The sequence below is a fragment of the Chanos chanos genome, chromosome 2, assembly GCF_902362185.1.
Source record: "Chanos chanos chromosome 2, fChaCha1.1, whole genome shotgun sequence".
NCBI lineage: Eukaryota > Metazoa > Chordata > Actinopteri > Gonorynchiformes > Chanidae > Chanos > Chanos chanos.
The window spans coordinates 36494476-36510044 of NC_044496.1; the positions used below are offsets into that span (position 1 = coordinate 36494476).

Here is a 15569-nt window from a genome sequence, read left to right on the forward strand (position 1 = left end):
TCTTTGTTCCCCTGGGCATTCTGGACTGCAGGTGGTAAACCTACCACAACTGGGATTCACACATGTTTTTTTTTTGTTTGTTTGTTTTATCTTGTTCTCAGGGAAAACCAAGGCCCAGAGCAACAGTAATATAAGGAGCCAGAAAACCAATTTGGGACTACACAGGAACAAAAAACAGGTTGGGTTTTAGTTTTCCTTTTTTAAGCATGCAGTTAGGTGGATGTAAATGTGAAAAGCTGTTGGTGAAAGCAGTATTCATGGCAATCTCCCATCCTTATTTATAACCAGCGATACTGAAGGAGTGAAACTGACAGGATATCTGTGATGGTGTCATCCAGCTCCCGTAATGGGATTTTAGGCCCATGCACTAAGGGTTCAGCCACACGTAAACATGCAATGTTTAATTGACTAGGCCTTTTTTCTTGAGTTAATGGATGTTTTAACAGTGCTGTTGGTCATCGCTGAAACTGGAGAGAAAACTTGCCTAGCACAACTAGCACAACTCGAAGTGCTTGCCATGTCCTCTGTTACTCACAAGAGGGCGCCAGAGACTTTCCAGTGTCCAAATCTTCAGTCACCTGAGGGCTGGACGGAGACATATAAAAATGCGACTGTCACAGGGCTAGTTTATAGAGTCCCAGATGCTGCAGTGAATGAGAGACTTTGAAGATGTAATGAGAACAGATATGCATGTGTTCCTCAATGTGGCATAGACATTTTTAGGTGTGAACTGCGACCAGGGATGGACCTGTATTTGAGATTTGCCCTCCCAATGTGTATTTCCCTCTGACAGACTAAATTACACACAGAGTAAGTAGGAGTAGTGAGTAGGAGTTAGGCACTGTCCCCTGAAGTGCTACTTGTGCAGCTCTTGATGCATATCCAAATGTAATATGCAACAAGAACCTGTTTATATGCTTTATTTGTTTATGGAGGACTCTAGAAACATGCTTATTTAAAAGGCCTCTTTGAGCTGTTTGAAGTGCAGAACACCTCTGCAGACTGTTAGTGCAGATGCTGAAATACAGTAGGTGATGTAAGAACTGAATGTCTACAGGACATGTAATGAGCTAACCTGTGGGATTGGTGGTGGTGATTGGATATATGTTAAATTGACCAAAAAGTACTTCTAAAGTGCAAACCTGCGTGTATACCATTAATGAGTCAACAGCTGACACCAGCCACATAAAAAGTCTGGGAAAATTCTTCCAAAGTGGCCAAGAACATTTCTTCAGACGGTGTGATCCACTTTGTGTTACACATAGACTGATAACCAGGCTGTGCGCTGTGCTACCCATTATCTCTTCTTATCTCTTATTTTCTTTTCCTATAGAATGCAGGTGTGGAGAATAAGACCCTGGCAGGGGCTGTGTTGGATAAAGGCACAGAGAAAAGCCCCACTAAAGCCAGACAGCCGCGGAAGGTGGACCTCAGGGCACGCTACTGGGCCTTCCTGTTTGATAACCTGCGCAGGGCTGTGGATGAGATCTACGTGACATGTGAATCGGACCAGAGCGTGGTGGAGTGTAAGGTATGACGTCCCACCCCACTCTGCCGTGTGGACTTTTAGCGTTAACATGTGTAGCACTGGAAACATGTACAGTATGTTATATTTGTCTCAGATGTAACAGATATCTGCTTGAAGTGTTTCATCTGCTTAGAGAAAAGATGCTGTTGTTGTTTTCATATGTAGTTGTTTTTTTTTTTTTCTTTTATACTGCTGCAGATCAGGTTCCTGTCTGATTACTGTATTTCAGCTGAGTGAGGTCTTTCAGATCCACATGTGACCACTGTGAGCCATTGTGTATCTGAGGGCATGTTTTTCACCACCTGGAATGCTTAACGCTTTATACCATATGCCCTTCACATCAGGGAGGTATTCCAAGTTTGATGTTTGGTGGCTAACCCGGATAAGTTAACTCAGAGTAAGCAGTAAACCTCCCAATAGAAGAGCCCTATGGCTTCATTCTCCTAGCAAAACAAAGCCTTAGGGCTCTTCTGTTAAGAGGTTTACTACTTACTCTGAGTTAACTTATCCGGGTTAGTCTCTAAACCACGTACTTGGAATACCCCTGGTCTTTAATGATGTGACCAAGACTTCCAGTCCCTCTGTAACTTAGTACCAGCTAAACTCAACTAAAAGTCATGGATTTAATAATGTTTCAGACAGATCATTTTTTTCTTTCAGAGAATACAAATTTAATTTAAAACTGATTTTCCTAGTCAGTTGGAGTTATGGTCATACTACTCAAGCAGCATTATTTGGACGCATGTTTCTAGAGCGTGATGCAGAGCTAACACACAGTCTCACCATGAGAGGGCGACAGAGAGCTGAGATGGCTGCTGCTGAGTTTTCCCTCCCCCTCCCTTTTCACATTCCTTTTGTTTTCTGGTTTGTGTCAGAGGGAGCTTTGAAGGTGTGCTGGTGAGAGAATTATCACTGGCCACTCTCTTGGGTCTTCCTGAAGGGAGTGGAGATTGATGACAGTGTGTAAACAGAGTATGTGTGTGTGTTAGTGTGTGTATATGTGAGTGTGTGTGTGTGTGTCTGTTCTGGGGGCACAGTGTAAGGGGTCTAGGATGACATTCGATAACTCAGTTTCTGGACTGTTGGTCTGACTCTGTGTTTGGTCTGAGTACATACACATACCACATAAAGACAAACATTACAGCATGCATTCATGACTGGCATTGCCTAGGGTTTTGTGATATTTCTCTGTGTGACTTGATTGCTTTAGTTCCACTGATATCTGAATGCTGTGTGGAGGTGCGAGGCTGTTTATGAAGAGAGGGAAGCGATCCTGGCAGGTTTGACCTGTCGCTAACCTCATGATTTGGATTTTGGTCCCAGTACAGGTTATGCCAGGGTCTGATTTATCGGGTGGTGTGTAATACGCAGTCACACTGAGCGTGGTCCAGTCAGCCCCTCCTGGTTAGCGCCATCTTAGTGAACAGACTCCTTGTGGTCTCCTTGTTGACAGCGTGCTGTGTAAGTCATCCACACTCCCACATCCTGTAAGGCCTCCAACCATTGTGTGTGTGTGTGTGGCTCTGCTAGGTCAAAGTGTGATCTCAGTTCTCTGGCATTTTGGGCACTGCCACTAAATCTGGTGAGCCCACTTCCCAGTATGCTGCAGACTGGGAGGAGAAGAGTCCTGAAGAGTGATGGAGCAGACGTGCTGTGGGATGCTGGGAGTCTCAGCACCTTATACCCCCTACACACACACACACACACACACACACACACACACTCTCACACTCACAATCACACTCTCTCTCACATACACACACACACACAGACCAGGTAATCTATGGTCCCACTCCCAGTACAGCATCATAAATATTCACACGGCCTGTCACTCTGGAAGGACATATGCACACAAACACACAAATGGGCAAGGACCTGGAGTAATGTGACTTGTATCACCAAAGTGAGCAATGTATGACCTGAAACATTGAGGGAATCAACTAATTCAGTTCCATTTTTTTTCTCACAATAGACATTGTCCTAAAGCTATTTTGCAGAATCCTGGGCCTGCTTGCAAATCATATCCACATTATATACAACAGAGTGTGTGAGTCAGCAATATCCTTCTTTGTTTTGTTCGATAATTCAAAATGATATAGGTAGCTGAGATATGAACAACACAACTGAACGCTGTCCTCTAGATCCACCTGTGTAAGTGAAAACTTAGATCACTAGATCCATGCAGAAGGCTTCCTTGATCTCTCTCTCTCCCTGTAAGGCGCCTGATTGGCTGGCCGGCTTGATTTACAAGCATAGTTTTTAATACCTCCCACGTCTTTAACCCAGAGCCCGAAGGTCTAATTAGTTCTTATCAGACGTTTCTTCCGTCCAAGTCCTAATTTACAGCACATCATCCTCTGGAGGAGACAAGCTGCTTTCCCTGTGTGCATATGAGAGAGAGTGAGAAATTATGATTTCATCATTCATGTCTAACAGAGGAGGAGTGTGGGGTTGAGAGAACCTGCTTAGGGTTGAGACGTGCTGACAGTTGTTCAGTGTTGACATGCAGGGGAGAAGAGCTCTGAGTTAAATGGGGGTGGACCAGGGCCTGAGCAGTATTCATGCTGTCAGACAGGGGAAGCATTACTTACCAAAGAGTACAACAATTATTGAAAGAATTCATCTTAAGGACACATTTTTAGTCAGCACTCACTTTTCTCTTGAGACTGTTTATGTTAGTACCATGATAATGGAAAAAAGCATAAATGTCTCAGAATGCACAAAAAATTCTAATGGATCTTGTATGGCTGTGTGTGTGTTTGTGTGCGTGTGTGGATGTTTGTGTGTGTATGTGTGCGTGTGTGTACGTGCAGGCATGCTACTGTTCATTGTCAGTTGAGTCACTGTGTGGATGCTGCTGGTTTTCTCGGCTGAGCAGTGGAAGGCTTCATTAATAGGAAAGCAGACAGCGGAGGGCCTGTGCCTGTTAACCGGCCCTAATCAGCAGCCGTGTGCTGGACACATCTTTCACTGGCTTGACTCCTCTATTAACTAAAAGCACTGCAGAGCTTTACTCTCCATTACCACTCCCCCCACACCACCCATTCATCACACTTGACTTTTTCCCTGCGTCTCTCACCTCCTTCTGCCCGTCTCCTGATTTCTTCATGTCGTTGCTCTCATCAGTGGCCTAGACAGTGCTCCGTTTTCACCTGCCGAGATGTCTGTGGGAGAATTCTGAATGTCCGTCTGTGTTTTGACTGTATTTCATTAGTTATGTAGTCATTAATAAAGTTGTCAGGCTTTTCATGGCAGGGTTGTTGCAGAGAAATTGACATTATGGGAAAGTTTTGAACCTCTAGAGCTGGTTGTTTGTTCAAGGATGAAGTCAGGCCTGCGCCAGTATATTGGTCTGAAATATCATTTTGAATTTGCAATCTCAGTTTAGATCTCTGTTGTCTTCCCTCAGGGGCTGGTGTAGCAGACACAGATTAAGATTTATTCTGGATTAAAAGGATTTTCTGTGGAGAATCCTCATAAATACTCATTTGTTTACCAAATCTTGCCACAGTATATGCAAAATACAACATGTGCTCAGATAACTGATGTTGTATTTTTCGGTGTTAGTGGAGGAAAATGTAGACTTTTTTTGTCTGATCTGTTGTGCTGGTTTGGGAAGTTGGGAACCTGTTGTGATTCTTGCTGTTCTAGGCCTTTGAGGAGCAGGGTTCAGAGCCTGTAAAGATATGTGTTGTTACGTGCTCCTGTTTGCTGTGCAGATTTGCCATGGGGCTTTGTGGAGTCACAGAGATTCCCCTGAGTCTCTGTGGCTTTGAGATTGAATATCAGATACACAATGTGATGCCGTCATCCGCTTCGCTCCCTGTGCCAGTAACTAAAAATGATTACAGCCCAATCAGATTTTCCAGCCCTTTTGCTAAACTAATTGGTAATTTCAGCTGTACCTCTTGTGGATGACCAGTGAGGCAGGGAAGAGTTGCAGTGCTTTGTGTGTGTGTGTCCCACCCCACCCCCCACCCCTCTGCCCCCTTTTTCTTTTGTCCTCTCTTGTCCTGTTGTGAATGGAGTGTTTTTCTGGCCGCGGCCGAGATGCGCTCCGGTGACTCTGACCCTACCCAGGTACCCCGTCCTGTTTGTGTTGAGGAGGTGGAGCGAGTTTTGGGTTTCAGTGGCAGGGGCTCCGCTCTGACTGTGTTCCTCGTCCCTCTAGACACGATCCCTAAAAAGGCTTCTCAGAGCGAGAGTGGAGATGTATTCTTCTGCTCTGCTCAGGGCCAAACTCTAAGGTTCACCTTTACTTCAGGCCGTACAGAGCGGCCAGGGGGAAAGCAGTCAAGCAGAAAGTCACCTCAGTCTCAGCTCGGGAACTGGCGACAGTGCCTGTATTCACGATGCGCAGGACTGTAGGGCTTAACTCGGTTCTCAGAAATATATATCTGTGATCTGATGAACATGACGGTTTTTACTTTTATCATAGTGAAATGTTATGCTTTCAAACATCTTGCTTTCTTCCCAGATGAGTTGTAAACTTGTCCGGGTTGTTGTCAGTTTTGGTCTGAACTGAGCATCAAGATGGAGGTTGTTGAAACATCATTATGCTAAACTTAGCAGTGTTTCTCGTGTGGCACAATTATATAATTCATCGCTTCTATTCTCAAGCACTGATTGGCTGTCCTCACACAGATGGCATGAAATGAGTTGAAGTGTCATCAAGTATGTACTGTGCTCAGTTTTGTCTTTTGACTTTTGCACAGTAGCATCACACATATGAAATATGCTGGCTTTCAGGACTTCTCCATGTTCTCAGCTGATTTCTCACTTTGATTTCAGGAGGTACTGATGATGTTGGACAACTACGTTAGAGATTTCAAAGCCTTGATAGACTGGATCCAACTACAGGAGAAACTGGAGAAAACAGACGCTCAGAACAGGTTAGTTACACAGTCTGTTTCTGCAAATGGAGAATCCTTGCACTACAGTGTTGGTTCTAGTCTCTCAGACCAGATCAATAGACAGAGCTGTAATTCAAGGTGATCCGCCAGTTTATTGGCTTCTCTTAAACTGAATGACTGAGTGACCACAACACCCGTGAATTGATTAAGGTATAAAAATCCAGGCTTTCAAGTTGCTTCCCAATTTGTACATTTTAGCACAGACTCTTTATTGATTGGTCAGCCTGAACCTTTTGTGTGCTCTCTTGTTTTTGCAAGCGGGTACACAGTGTAATTTACAGTTTATTGGGGAAATGAAAAACTCTCTCAACATGAATCAATGTAATCAGGGATTCCAACAGAATGTGGAAACAGCATTAAGCAAAGGTCCCGGGTTTGACTACAGTGTGCTTAATTTTTCTGTGTGTGTGTGTGTGTGTGTGTGTGTGTGTGTGAGTGCGTGTTTGAGTCCATGTTTAATATTCTATATGAATATCAGTGCTTGGCTCCAGTTCAATTTGGCCATCTTATATCTACCAAGTAAAGCTTATAACACCCTGCCTGTTGTTATCAGGCCGACGTCTTTGGCATGGGAAGTACGGAAGATGTCTCCTGGACGCCACGTCATATCCAGTCCGTCCTCAGATCGCATCGTTCCATCTCCAAGTGTGCGCCGCTCCCTCAACTTCGGGTAACACCCTCACCCTGAATTTAACAGAGGAACAGATTTTTCTCAAATCTCCCATTGTGTCGCACAGCTGGGCCTCCCTGATTCTGCAGCCCGTGTAGCTCATCGTTAGTCGACAACGTCAATCAAGTGTTGTAGACCTTGGATCAGGCAAACACAGAAAATGTGCTGTAGCACTTACAGAAGGGTTCGGGAAACACATAGTTAGAAAAAAACAAAGATGTTGTTTCTAAGATTGTGTGTTTTACAGATAGCTGAGAGTGCCCGATGCCCACTGTGAGAACACTTAGCTTTCTACATTAACGCTTGATTTTTGTCTCCCTCCATTAGGTTTTACTGGCAGTGTCAAAGGAACACAATTGCTAATTTGATTAAGGGGGCATTGAATGCCCAAATTAAGAAATCAATAGTAGATATGATACATCATGGGTCCAGTCCCAGAGCTGGAGAATCTGTCCATTGTCTGGCTGGACTGGGAATCGATCTCTGATGGCAAAGCATTCGTTTAATGTGATTTTTCCAGGGTCTCTCTCTCTCTCTCTCTCTGTCTCTCTCTCTCTGTCTGTGTCTCTCCTCCTACCCTCCATCGCACCGCCACCCTCCCCCTTTTCTCACTGCATTCAGACATGGTGGGAGGTGCAGATATAAGTGTGGTTGAAGACTGCTGAGGCGTGGGTTCAATATCCGCATTACTCTGTAATCTGATGCTTCAGGAAATGGGTATTGATAAAGATGAAGGGCTGTTGGACTGAGAGATAAACAGAGAAAGAGATGTCTAGGAGACAGAGAAAGAGAGTTTAGCTCCTGCTGTGATGTGTGATAGCCACAGCCTATAACGTTACTAGGACTGTAATCGTATCCCTGTTTGAGGAAAAGATCTGACACATACATATTAGGACGAGACAGTTATGGTCTTCTCATGGTTATGGGATTAGCATTACCTTTCTGCCAATAGAAATGTCCTAATTTGGCCACACTACCTCAGACTTTCCACATTCATCAGCATTAGTCATATTTGAGGCCATGGATTGATGAGAGTTAATTGAGTATTGGCTTGCATCTCAGAGACTTTTCAAAGCTCTGTCTATGACTGTGATAAGCTCTGTGTCTATTGACTTTGTTTTCTTATGCCACATTTGTGCTTTGTTTCTTTTCTCAGAGGTCCTCCTTCCACATTGGCCGTAGCACGTCTCTCTCACTCGGGTCCAAGCTGGGCCGACCGGGTCAAGTCCTCTCAGTCCGTTTCTGTGGCCAGTCAGAGCGCCACGTGTCCTGCAGAGAAACCAGGCAAGCCACAGTGCCCGAAACACTACACAATGAGGATACAAAACTCACGGTTCAGTACGTGGTTGGGTTTTGGGTCGTGGTTTGAGATATATGTGTATATATATATATATATATATATATATATATATATATATGTTCTGATTCGCAAAAGAAAAGATAGGAACCTTCAAATGTGTCTGCTTTAATTTCAACATATTATCCCTTTGTTGTAAGAATTTAGAAAAAATTACCAGCACATCTTTTGGTCTAATGTCATATGAACAGACAAGCTCAGACTAGCCACCTGTTTTTGTCACTGAGGCCTTGGAGAAAGGACTCAATCAGTGTCGTATTTTGCGGAATTTTCCAATTATATCAGAGTGGGCATTTTTTTTTTATTGATTGCATTAGCCTTTTCCAGTGGTAACCTGCACAGGTCCTAATGTATGCCTATCCATAAGTCCTGTACCAAATGGTTTGGTCCAAATACGCATAGCAGGGACAAGATGACTTAGGGACTCTTTGGCAGCCAGCTCCCCTCCCAGAGATCTGCCTCTTCCAGTTCTAGTCTTAACACTCCTGTTTCTGTCAATCAGATGAAATGAAATCCAGTTCTGCTAGATTAGGTCGAAGCAAAATCTTTAATCTCAAAGAAAAACAATAGAAGCCGGAGTGTTGATTGTCACTGCAATGGATCTTGGCTGCACTTGACACAAGCTCTAGTTTAGGCAGCGCTCAGATGTGTGATAGAACACGCTCTGTGATAGAACACACTCTGCCCACAGACAGCTATTACTTAGCATCAGCTTGAGAATTACCAGCTGTCATTTCTTTTTCCTTGTGACATACAGAATCTGCTAAATTACGGATGTAGCTCATTAAAACCTCACATACAGCTTTCCAGAAAGTTCCTAGTCCTTCTCTCTGACTGATGTATTTGATAAATTTAGGAAAGAAGGATGCTGAGGGCTGGGAAACAGTCCAGCGGGGTCGTTCTATGAGACCAAGGTCGACTGCCGTGGTGGCCAAGGTCAGTCCAGTCCTGGCTCACGTCAGCCCTAAAGACAGCACAAAGACGACACAGCCGCAGCTCCAGCCTTCCCCCCGGCACAAAGACCAGGGGCCGTCGGATCAGGAGGGTGTCCAGGACCAGCCTGCCTCCACAGAACAAGGGTCAGACGGGGAGAAAGCCCCCGTAAGCGAGGTACTGACGTCAGCCAGTAGCCTCCAAACCATCAATAATTCAGGGCTCAAGGGGCAGTACGGGGATCCGTGACATACGAACGTTTCATCTGTTTTTGTTTACGGCTCCACCGTATCCATAGACACACAGACCAGACAGGCCCATATTGGTTTAACGGGCATTGATCTGTACGTGTGTCCTGAGATTTCACAGACAGAAATATCATACATGTCTTATGAAATATGTATAGATTCAATGTCCTACAGCCCACTCAGTGTGAGTGTGCTCTAGGCATCAACTCAGTGTGTTTTGCTGTGAGATCATAATGACAGATTGCATGTCTGTGATTTTGACTGAGTTCCATGTTGTGCTATGTATTTGGTATGTTATGTTAAAAATATATATATAAATGTATATATATTGCATTATGCATGACACTGCATAATTTGCCAGCATGTTCTGTTTCCCCTGCTGTGTGAGTTTGTGTTTATTGTTTGATAGGTATGCTTCTGTGACTGCTCTCATATTTGCTGTCTATTCTCCATGGAGATCGCTGTAAAAAGGAGCGCTGGAAAGATGCATGTTTGTAATTGTGTGTGTGTGTTTGTGTATGTTTCTCTGTGTGTGTGTCGATGCAGCCCTCGACAGACAGTACGCAGGTCCCAGGGCAGTCTGTCAGCGCCCCGTGCGAGGACGCACCTCCCACCCCATCAGCCTCCTCTGCTGGCCCCTCCCTAACCCAAACCCAAACCCCAACCCCAACCCCAGTCTCGACTCCAGCCCCCATCTCAGCCCCGGTGCCTCCTCCAGGCCCGACCAGCACAGAGGAGCCGAGCACGGGGTTGGCCGTGGGGGAGCAGGAGGCAGTGGGGGTGGCGCGGCAGGGCGCGGCACCATCTGCTGTAGGAGCAGCTCAGAGTCCCCTGGCAGCGGTGAAACTGGAGAGAATGCTGGAGCCCACAGAGCTTTCCACTGTGAGTGCTGAGAGACAAGGGCCGGGGGTCACGGCTGCCGCCTAAACAAAGTCAATCCCAAAAACCTCCAGCCACGGCAGTGGGCTCCCCTTACCAAACCCCCCCCAGCGTTCACTCAGGAGAGTCTGTGAGGGGTAGCTTTGGGGAAGACAGTGGGCAGAGCGGACTGTAGGGAGATCTTGGTGTGGTGGGCTGCTTTGTCAGCATTGTCTGTTTGAGTGTCGTCATCCCTATCTGACTGTGTCCACAGCCTAGCCAATATTAGACTTAGGCCTGCTCGCCCTACTGCCAATCCTTAGGAGCAAAACTTTCCCTGGACAGAAAGGTTGAAGAAAGTTTATTTTATTTTATCGATTCATTCCCACCATGTTCAAACTTTAAAACAAGTCCAAGTTTTCAGCTAGCCAGACTCCTACTGTTGTTGAATCTCTGTTATTGCAGCCAGTAGAACACATCAAACATCCATAAAACTAGTTGGTTTAAGGGAAGAATGGGTCAATGAAATGCTACGAGTGGAACTTTAATTTGTAAATATATTGCAACTGCAGTAAGGAGAGTGAGTTCTGATATTGTAGATACATATGCTTAGACCCAAATGCGTTTGGCTGGTAGTGGTCCTCAGACACTGAATCCCAGAGCTCGTGTTCATTTTGTGAGGTCTCCCCTGTCTCTCAGGACTTCATTAAGACCAAATCCATCCCAGAATGCATGGCCACTGTCATGGCTTTCTCAACAGCTCTCAGGCTTCATCTCAGTGCCTGTCAGAGAACTGAGAGATGGCTGGCCTTTAACTGGTCTGGGGGGAGTTTTATCGTTGTCCAGATCATGCAGGAACCTGGGTTTTGTGTCTGCGAGAGATCCAGACTCCTATTTGGGTGGTTCAGATAAGCCCAGCGCTGTTTAGACTCTGAGAGTGTGCTGCAGGCTCCTGATTGGTGGCAGACAGTGGAGGTGCTGAGAGAAATCTCTCTCTCATTATCTTCGTTAGGACGTAGTGTAGCTCTAGCCGCCGTTTTTTTTTTTTTTTGCCCTGGCGGCTGTGCCCGACCTGGCAGCCAGCGCGCTGCTCACTCATCAGTTACAGAACAAAAAGGTCAAGTGCTTTGGTCCGCCGTCTCAGCGACAGGGGTTCGTTTTCCAAAATATTTGCCTTATTTATTTGTCATCAGGAGCCATGGCCATTCACAGGTGCGGCGATAAAGCAGAAGGGAAAAGACGAAACCTCATACGGACGCCGATGATGAATATTGCTGTGGTAGGATTTAGGCCAGTATTAAGTTCGAGTGGCGGCCTGTCTTCTCTCTGATCCACTGGCAGAGCAGGGCTTTTATTTTGACTGTGATCTGAGCTGTACTAAGTGGTCACCTTACAGGGGCTCCATCCCCCTCATCTGCTCATCCTCACAGTGGATGTGGCCTGCATGACTCCCGTGTGCTTCCCCACGCCTGGTTTTTGTGATTGATGGTGTTTTATGGTGTGTGTGCCTGTGTTTTGACATGGTTTTTTTTTTTCTTTTTTTCGCCTCATGCATTTGACTTCACCATCGTTTTTCTGGTTAGTCTGAACACACACACAGAAGAGTGTGTACAAATCATAATCAGCTCTTTATCAAACGATCGTAACTTATAGTAAGATCTGAAGAAATTAAGAATTAAGAAATTGAAATTTGAAGTAGTCGGTAATTGTCCGTAATCTGAAATTCAGGTGACGTGTAAGGTTAGTCACACCGCGTCTGCGTCTTGGTTTTTTTGGGGTGCTCTAATATGCTGCTTTGGCATGTGTTAGAAGACTTGGTGTGACCAACTTAGCACTTCTGTATTCTACCTAGTTCAGAGGTATATCCTCTTAAGACCTGTATAATATTGCTTGTCTTACCAGTTCTTGTACTGGTTTGTGACTGGTTCTCCGTGGCATGTTCTCAGCCCCAGTCCATGGCTGAGGTGCTGGCTAAGAAAGAAGAGCTGGCCGACCGTCTGGAGAAGGCCAACGAGGAGGCCATCGCCAGTGCCATCGCTGAGGAGGAGCAGCTGACCCGAGAGATACAGGCTGAGAACAAAGAGCTGGAGACGGACAACGAGACTGACTTCTCTGTAAGACTCCTCACAGACTGTTAGGACTGACATAATTATATCTGAGACAGATACTCGTTGGAAAAATAAAGATGTGATAGAAATAGAGGGTCCTAGGAAATATCTCAAGTGATGTGTTTTGATAACGTTAGAGTAAGATGTTTAGAGACGAGGTGAGAGAGAATTTCTTCTTCTTCTTCTTCTTCTTTCTCTTTAGGCCAGCATAGGCAGTGGGAGTTTTGGATTAAACCTGGATTGGAGTGAGATGTTGGCTGACTATGACGGTATTGTCTTTTTTTGGTGTGTGTGTGTGTGTATGTGTGTTTGTGTGTGTGTTGATTGGCTGATGGTAACTTTACTCAGTCCAGTGTAGAGAACTCCTTTATGTGTGTGTGTCAGCCTGTGACTCTGTAGACCACTCTAACCCTGTGTCTTTGTCTCTGTAGCCCGGGAGCCGTGGCGACAGAGCACTTCGTGGGGAGACATGGTGGAGGAGGAACCAGCCCGGCCTCCCGGCCATGGCATTCACATGCACGAGAAACTTTCCTCACCGTCACGCAAAAGGTGAAACCTTCTCCCTGTCTCTCTCATCTGACTGGTTACATTGATAGCTATAGCCTCCTTGTAAAGGGTTATAGAAAATGAGGCGATAAAACGGAGATGAGGGGCAGAGGAAGGTTGGTAGACTAGGGAGTTGATTCTCCGTGATGACTTACGTCATTGCTCCTTAACTGAGGAAATAGCGAATGAAATACCCATTCATGCATGAAGTGAATTTTAGAATATTAAGTTTAAAAAAAAAAAAGTTGCTTTGTCTGTGTTTTCCTATTTTCCCCCTAGAGCCTAATTCTTTTCATCAGGCTGTTTTGGCCACTGGATTTCAGTTGGAGTTTAACAGGCGCTTAGACTGCCATAGTGGTTAATGTGGGTCTAGATGGAGGGATTTGAGATTGCTTATTTTCTTGCTCATCTGTGAGCTTTCATTTGGTTGGCAGAACTATAGCAGAGTCCAAAAAGAAACACGAGGAGAAGCAGCTGAAAGCTCAGCAGCTCCGGGATAAGCTGCGCGAGGAGAAATCCCACAAACTGCAGAAGCTTCTGGAAAGAGTGAGTGGCCATGAGGACTTTTGGTGTTTTTATGGCTCAGTTGGACGGTACGGGTTGGTTATGTCTGAGAAGTGGCTGATAGATTCAATTACCATCAGACTCGAGCTCATTCAGCAGGACTGGGTAGTATGGCCGCGGGCCTGAAACAGCTCATAACTCAACACTCTTTCCTGAGGCTTGTTGATGTTCCCCAGAAGAATGAAACTTGAAGTAATAATGTATATTTACATACGAATACATCAAAAGGACTAATAGCACGCACAGCCCACACCAATAGCAAGGGTTTAAATTGAAATACTATGTCAGAATCATATTTTACATAGAGACTCAGCTAGGAGAGCAATGAGCTGTAACATTTTACTGCACTTTATCTATTCATTTACATATGTGTGCATGTGTTTGTGTATATATATGTGTGTGTATATGCATATGTATTGTGTGTGTGTGTGTGTGTGTGTGTGTATATGCATATGTATTGTGTGTGTGTGTGTATGTGTGTGTATATGCGTATGTATTATGTGTGTGTGTGTTTGTGTATATATGTGTGCATATATGCGTATGTATTATGTGTGTGTGTGTAGGAGAAGGATGTGAGGAAATGGAAGGAGGAGTTGTTAGAACAGCGACGACGGATGATGGAGGAAAAGCAGCTCCACGCTGAGTTTAAACGAGAGTTGCAGCTTCAGGCCATTGTGAAAAAGGCCCAGGAGGAGGAGGCGAAGGTAAACCAACGTTAAAACATCTGACTATTAATCCATCCCAATCCATCAACAAATTATTAAATGAATCCGCAAGAGGTGTTTGAATTAGCCGTTAGATTAATGAAAGCAGTCAGGTCGATTGATTAAAACTGGGAGTGTAAAGTATGTCTGTGCTCAGGTGAACGAGATAGCATTCATCAACACTCTGGAGGCACAGAATAAGAGGCATGATGTTCTGGCCAAGCTAAATGAATACGAGCAGCGTCTGAATGAGCTGCAGGAGGAGCGCCAGAGGAGGCAGGAGGAGAAACAGGCCAGAGACGAGGCCGTGCAGGTACCCTGGGATTCTCTCTCCGCGTTCATCCCTTTCTCCGTGTTCCCATCTGTAATGCACCTCACTCTCCATATGGAGACCTTGAGCTTTGATGCCTTTAGTCTCAGTCTGAGTCTGTATGTGTGTGTGCGTGCGTGCGTGCATGTGTTTCTGTGTGCATGTGTGTGTGGGTGTGTGCGTGTGTGTGCGCGTGCGTGGTGATTAAAGGAGAGGAAACGAGCCTTAGAGGCAGAGCGGCAGGCTCGTGTTGAGGAGTTGTTGATGAAGAGGCGTGAGCAGGAGGCCAGAATCGAGCAGCAGAGACAAGAGAAAGAGAGAGCGAGGGAGGACGCTGCTCGCGAGAGGGCCAGGTCTGTACCAGCAGCGCTCAGCAAGCCCAGCTTCCCATCAGCAAAGGAACACGGGCCGAGTCAGGCGTAGTGACATTACAGCAACATTAACCTTCTCACACTGACTAGTTATGGCCATGAAGGATTTAAACTGGTATTATAACTGTTTTGTCAGTCAAAAAATGACACCCAACCCTGCGTGTCTCCCGTTTGTCATGTACAAACCAATATTTAACCAGTTTAGCATATAAAGTGGATGTAAGACTTGCATTGGCCTTGTGTGCTCACTCTGGTGTGTGTGTGTGTGTGTGTGTGTGCTCTGACTGCAGAGACCGTGAGGAGCGTCTTGCTGCACTGAGTGCAGCCCAGCAGGAGGCCATGGAAGAGTTACAGAAGAAGATTCAGATGAAGGTTGTCATATCTCACACACGCACACACACACACCTTACCACATGTCCTCTCTGTGCTATGAAGTTTATGTGTGAAGTCCCTCTGTGG

The 15569-nt window shown here is 45.4% G+C and overlaps 1 protein-coding gene across 2 annotated transcripts in view; it reads left to right on the top strand.

Moving 5' to 3' along the window:
• Nucleotides 1–1333: 1333 nt before the first annotated feature.
• The window catches only part of scaper (S-phase cyclin A-associated protein in the ER), a 77455-nt gene continuing 63219 nt past the window's right edge, over nt 1334–15569 (top strand). Inside the window, exons 1-14 of one of the 2 annotated variants that reach the window (XM_030765931.1) lie at nt 1334–1531; nt 6320–6420; nt 6995–7111; nt 8268–8395; nt 9325–9578; nt 10196–10531; nt 12454–12621; nt 12818–12884; nt 13047–13164; nt 13596–13707; nt 14289–14429; nt 14587–14742; nt 14950–15092; nt 15401–15482. In XM_030765931.1, the coding sequence (XP_030621791.1) occupies nt 6329–6420; nt 6995–7111; nt 8268–8395; nt 9325–9578; nt 10196–10531; nt 12454–12621; nt 12818–12884; nt 13047–13164; nt 13596–13707; nt 14289–14429; nt 14587–14742; nt 14950–15092; nt 15401–15482 (1914 nt within the window). In that variant the 5' untranslated portion in view covers nt 1334–1531; nt 6320–6328. The remainder of the gene's footprint in view (nt 1532–6319; nt 6421–6994; nt 7112–8267; nt 8396–9324; nt 9579–10195; nt 10532–12453; nt 12622–12817; nt 12885–13046; nt 13165–13595; nt 13708–14288; nt 14430–14586; nt 14743–14949; nt 15093–15400; nt 15483–15569) is intronic. The other variant, XM_030765932.1, reaches the window with a different exon arrangement.